This window comes from Solanum verrucosum, unplaced genomic scaffold (genome assembly GCF_900185275.1).
Source record: "Solanum verrucosum unplaced genomic scaffold, falcon-dt-bn FXZP01000088.1, whole genome shotgun sequence".
Classification (NCBI taxonomy): domain Eukaryota; kingdom Viridiplantae; phylum Streptophyta; class Magnoliopsida; order Solanales; family Solanaceae; genus Solanum; species Solanum verrucosum.
Window position 1 is genome coordinate 852,953 of NW_026020077.1, and position 6,000 is coordinate 858,952.

The 6,000-nt window shown below is 30.7% G+C and overlaps 1 protein-coding gene across 1 annotated transcript; it reads right to left on the reverse strand.

Annotated features, from left to right (window-relative positions):
* Positions 1-2,472: 2,472 nt before the first annotated feature.
* On the reverse strand, positions 2,473-2,882 carry LOC125824196 (uncharacterized). The gene has a single exon (XM_049503557.1). It carries the CDS (start codon positions 2,781-2,783, stop codon positions 2,574-2,576), a length of 210 nt encoding a protein of 69 aa, XP_049359514.1. The 5' UTR covers positions 2,784-2,882; the 3' UTR covers positions 2,473-2,573.
* Between the last annotated feature and the right edge of the window lie 3,118 nt (positions 2,883-6,000).

Genomic DNA, 6,000 nt, shown 5'->3' on the forward strand with positions numbered 1-6,000 from the left:
CTATCTTTTGAATTTTTCATGTTCAGTTGGTTAAATTTTTCAGAAAAATATGTTTTTTAACAATAAGGAATAAATGACTTTCCTAATAGAAATAAGGAAATCAAGTTCTTCAGTATTCCACAGTGATCATCTTATCAACACACCTCATTTTCACCCTTACGTAGAGGCGTATCCAAGGGGGGTCACCGGGTTCACATGAACCCATGCTCCCCTCCCGAGATCATATTTATAGTAGTGTTATACTTTAAAAAAATTATTGATATAAAGATGTGTAAATCCACACTCGGAGTATCATATAATGCGATGATGACTGGGTGCACCTCTCTACGTGAGGTTAGAAATTTGAATTTTATATTTCTTGTTCTCTTTTGGCATTTTAACTAATATATATATATATATATATATATATATATATCTTAGAACCTAAATGTCGAACCGATCAAATTTATATCTTAGATCAATCTTTTTGTAATAGTGCACCCATCATTTTGAAATCCTAGATACGCCTTTGCCCTTACGCCCCAGTCCCCACGCCCACCTCCACCTCCACCTCCACCTCCGATCATATTTGTCTATTTTTTCCTTTAGAGTTAGGGGAGGAGAATATTCGAAGATTATAAATGGTGAATATTGCATAAGTGATATGTATCATGGCATATTACGTTGTGGATACTGGGATATGAATTATGAAGTTTCTCTTTAGGAAGTCCAAACTTTTCATCCCAATCAATCTCCTTCTGGATCAAATTTAGACGTGACCTCGAAATAATAACCTTGACCTAGAATAGGTCTTTGACTTCAATTGGAACCTATCGTGTAATTAGAAATGATAAAATTAGCCATGAAAATGTGATCCGTCTAAGTTTGGAAGATTCATTGACCTGCTCACTTATTATCTTAACTCAATTTGAACCGTCAAACTTTTGTTCAACATTGGACCAAAAGGGACAAAATAGCAATTATTCATCGTAGAGCTACTTTATATTTGAGTGTTTTAGTGGCATCCCATTTTCATAGTGTCCTAAGAAAAGAAAGGTTAATGTCCAAGGACCATGGAGCTTTAAGAGATTTATGCCCATTCGCATATGTGCTGTATACGTGATGAATGCTTTCCACTTTTATCTTTGATTTGACCATAGTAATCACTATATGTGAGGAATATAATGGCATTTTGTATAAGTTTGACACAAAATTATCATTTTTATAATTAGCTAAATATTTATTCAAAAATATAATACGGTATGTTAATAAAAAATATTAATAACATAATTACCAGTTATTATAATAATTAGTTACAAAGATCAATTGGTGCAAGAAAATAAATAATAACAATGACAGTAACCAGCTATTTTTTCACAGTGAGCATGCATTTTCAAATATGCTGTCAGAGTAAACGAAGCAACATTGTTACTCGGAAGGATTAGGTAGACAGAAGTATAATTGGGGTCATGATTAGTTTGCTTATTTTATAAAATATTAAAATTTGAAGTAAGTTTTAAACTTTTTTTAAAAGCTTGACAAGTATATTTTGATCGAAAACCTCCTCCTCCTCCTTCCTTTTTTTTTTTTTTTTTTTGGATTTACAAAATGGTGTCAACTTATAAGTTGCACTAGTGTGGTGTCCGATACTTCTTTTGGAGCCTGATAATTTTGAATTTTTGAATTCGTGTTTTGGAAGGGGGTGGGGGTGGAGGAGATTTTCAGAATCGATAACAGTGACGTTGGAATATTCGAAGATTATAGATGGTAAACACTGCATCATAAAGTAAACTTGCCCAAAAAAATAAAAAGTTAAAAACATTCACCTAATGTGATATGATAGAAGGAAATAAAGTTTATCTAAGGAATCCCCAACCTTCCAACCCAGCCGATCTCCTTTTGGATCGAGGCAAGATGATCCAAAAATAATGAATGTGACCAAGAATAGGATTTTTTTTTGCATAAATTTGAACTTATTGTTGCATGATTAGGAGAAATAAAATTAACTCATAAAAATATGACCATCTATTTGTCTAATAAGTACTAGACTAGTAGAAGGATTAGTTTATTTATTAAATCAATTCATTTCAAATAGTCTATTTGTTCACCAACCAAATCATTAAATGGATTACATTATTACCCCCTCACCCCTTTTTTTTTTTTTTTGTCTTTCACTTGGTTTGGAGGGTAGTCCACAGATGACTCATGACTCATCTCCTCAATATCTTTTGAGTCGAGTTTATTGTATAAGGCTTATATCTGCAGGCTGTGTACTTACACGATGAAGATTTACCCGATGCTCACCACAGAATGCATAATCAAGGCAGAGGCTGTGACAAAGATTGTGATTACAGCGGGTTATCTGGTTAGAAAAAGAAAAAAAAAACTTACCCCCTTTAATCTAGACTAGGAATGGGGACAACAGTGCAGCGAAAACTACTTCATTTAGGGCAGGCGCTAGATGTTTATTTTTTTGTAAGTAATTCGAAGATGAAAAAGCAACAATCCGTCCCTGTAATTAACGATTCGTAAACAAACAAAAAGTACAAGATAATTAAAAGAGCAACAAACAGAAAATACAGATCGGAGTTTGATTAACCGGCATAAACATGGACGCCGACGGCAATAAGTAAGATAGTGATGAGACCAAAGTAAATGACGGCATGTACCAAAATAGCAGCGCCGCTCGTTTGCATCCCGCCGAACTCCACCACTTTTCCACGGCTAGGTAACTGGAACAACAGCCCCGGCGATAATAGTACGAACAGCACCACCGCTATCAACACCGGTCCCCAATCCGCCATTATAAGTAAGTAAATTAGGTTAATTAAACAGTGAGAAAGAGGAAAGAAATTGGGGAAAATGAAAAGGAGAACGTCACACGGAAGTAGTGTGCGGGCCAAAAGTGATCAGATTATGAATTTGTTGGAAGTATGAGTTCACTGCCTCGTCATTCGCGCAATTTCAATCTTGGACGGTGACTTCTCATTCTCCCAATACATTTTTCTTCTTTTAATTTTGGTGACATCATAATTAGATAATCCCTCTGTCCAACAATAGTAAATGTTGAATTATATTTGTTCATTTTATGAAATCAATGTATGATTTTACATTTAGTTTCTAATTTATTCTTATAATTAATTATAGTCATTTCTCAATTAGATTTTTCAAGACGTTGTATTTATTATATTCAAAGAGTGATATAGTAAAATTATTTTTCTATTTATAATTTCTTAAGAAATATGCAAAGTTAACCGTGGACAAGTATTGTTAGACAAAAGAGAGTAATTTCGTTCTCTCAAAATAAGTGTTGTCCAAAAAACAATCACATTCATTGAGTAGGACTATTTATTATATGGATGAATAATTATATTTAATGATTTGGCTTATTAGCCAACTAATAAGCTATTGGTTAGTTCAGTATCATATTAAAAAATAACAGACAGTTGTCGAATGGCTCCATTCTTCCACTCAATATAGTAATCTCCCATCAAATAAAATATTTTTTCTAGCCCTACTTAACTTGGTGCTTTAGTAATTGTAAATCACGGTGAGACACATATGAAAATCTAAATTTTGAGGGTGTCTGCACATAAGTATTTACTTAACAAATATATTTACAGTAAAAGGGTAACTACAATAATAATTAATGGGTTAACGGTTTACCAAATAAGAAAATTGAGCAATCTGCCCCCACCGATAAGCCGTTAACTGTAAAATTTTAATCCGTTCACCATCGGATAATTTAATAATAAGCCAATTTTGTGGTTGGCTTATCGGTTACGATTTGATTTCAAACAGCCTTACCATTGAGTAGATATTTCCTCCGTTTCAAATGAGTGTCATCTTAATAAAAATTATGTTCGTTAAGATATTAATAAATATAATATAATTTACTAAATTCTATATATATTTTTGAAAAATTATTATTATTAAAAGGATGAAGTATAAAAAAATGATCAGAAAAATATATTAATTTTTTTAAAAAAAGTTCTAAGATATATTTGGGAGTAGAAAGTTAAAGTTACCATAAAGATGGACATTATCTTTAAAATCACATAAAGGCACCTTCTTGACCAAATATCTTCCACTCAAAATTTGGGACGAATCACCGATACAGCTTTTTAAGGGGTCGTTTTGGTTTGAGGAAAAGTTTTTATTGGAATTAGTTAGATATATTGAGATTATTTATATTAAGGAAAGTGCTAAATAATCAAAAAAATTGGTCATAATTTGGTCAGAAAATTTTAAAAACTATAATATTTTTTTTATTTTAAAATAAACTGATTTTTCCTTATATTAATAGAGTATTGGTTTTTATTGATTGTTTAAATTATTGTATTAGAAATGATATGTTTTCTTTTTATAATTTTTAAGAAAAAGTTCTTTGTTACAAAAGTATCATCATCCTTATATAATCCTTCCACATGGTACAAATAATCTTTTAACGTCGAATATGTATTATTATTTTTTGACAAAATTTAGATTGATATAATTTTAAAAAAAATATGAACTTATGAGTCAAGTTTTATATTATTAAAAAATTGAAATGCAACTTGAAATTTAAAATCATACTTTTAGAGGATTCAAGATTTGAATTGCAATCATCATATATAAATAATCATTGACATTAAATCAGAACTTCAAATTCTATAACTAAACGCCTAATAAATTGTTCATTTTGGTACATGGGCAAACATGATATGTAGCCCAAAGTCGATCTGGGATAAGGCCATTCCTGCAAATTATGGGCCACGTTAGTATATATGTATATGTGGGCTTGAAAAATTATTTTGAAGGGAAAATTATATGAAATAATAAATTATTAATTTAAATTAAATGTTATAGTCATAGTTTATTTTATCTGTAATTCGCAGTAAACATTCCTTTTTTTGCCATCTGATTCGGTATATAATTAGCCATTTTCGGTATACAATTAGCCATTTTATACATTTCGGTATAAAATATATAGGGAAAAGGGTCTGAAAAATACCTCAACTTTGGTCGAATTTGTTGTTGCGATACTAAACTTTAATGAGGAGCTATTACCTCCCTAGACTATTTAATACCGTATTTTAAACATATATATTTGCCCACGTGGGCATAAAAAATAATGCAAACTTATAAATAGTAATGTGTCCACGCGGACACATATATACCTTTAAAATACACTATTAAATAGTTCAGGGGGTAAAAAATACGGTATTAAATAGTCTAGAGAGATAATAGGTCTCCATGAAAGTTTAGTATCGCAACAACAAATCTGACCAAAGTTGAGGTATTTTTCAAACCCTTATCCCAAATATATAAAATGCGTTTGTGTTTGTATAAAGCGAGAGAAAAGTATATATAAAAATACAAATACATATATTTTCGTCATATACACTTATAATTATATAAATACAGATCTTATTATACAAATTACAATGTATAAATGCATTTATACAAACTGAACAATTTGTATAAAATTGGATGTATCTAGCGAATTATACAAATCAAAACCTCCATAACAAACATAAAATTTGCTATGGAGCGCAATTATGCAAACTATAGCTATAACATACAAATATGATTTTTATGTTTGCTATATGTGAAAGTTGCTCTATTTTGAAAGGATTTGGGGTGGAAATGCAATTTATTGCTCCATAGTTTAGCTGTGTAGGACTGGTCGAATAAGCAATGATAAACTACTTTATCAGACATACATCACTATCATATATATTACTATTATTATCTCTACTGTCAAACAATTACATATATTATTACTTTTAATATTTTCTACCATATATTATTGAAGATACCCACATTCCTTAAATTGGGATTGATTAATAATCCCCTTAATTTACTCTTTCACTCGTAATCAACCACACTCTCTTAATTCTCCCCTCTCATAATCATCACTCAATTATCTCTTCTCCTTTCTCGTTCAAGAATCTCACCATACAATTTTATTCCAACAATGGCTAATCTACTCTCTTCTTTTCAAGATATCATTACCCTAACAAAATCTCTTAAACTCAA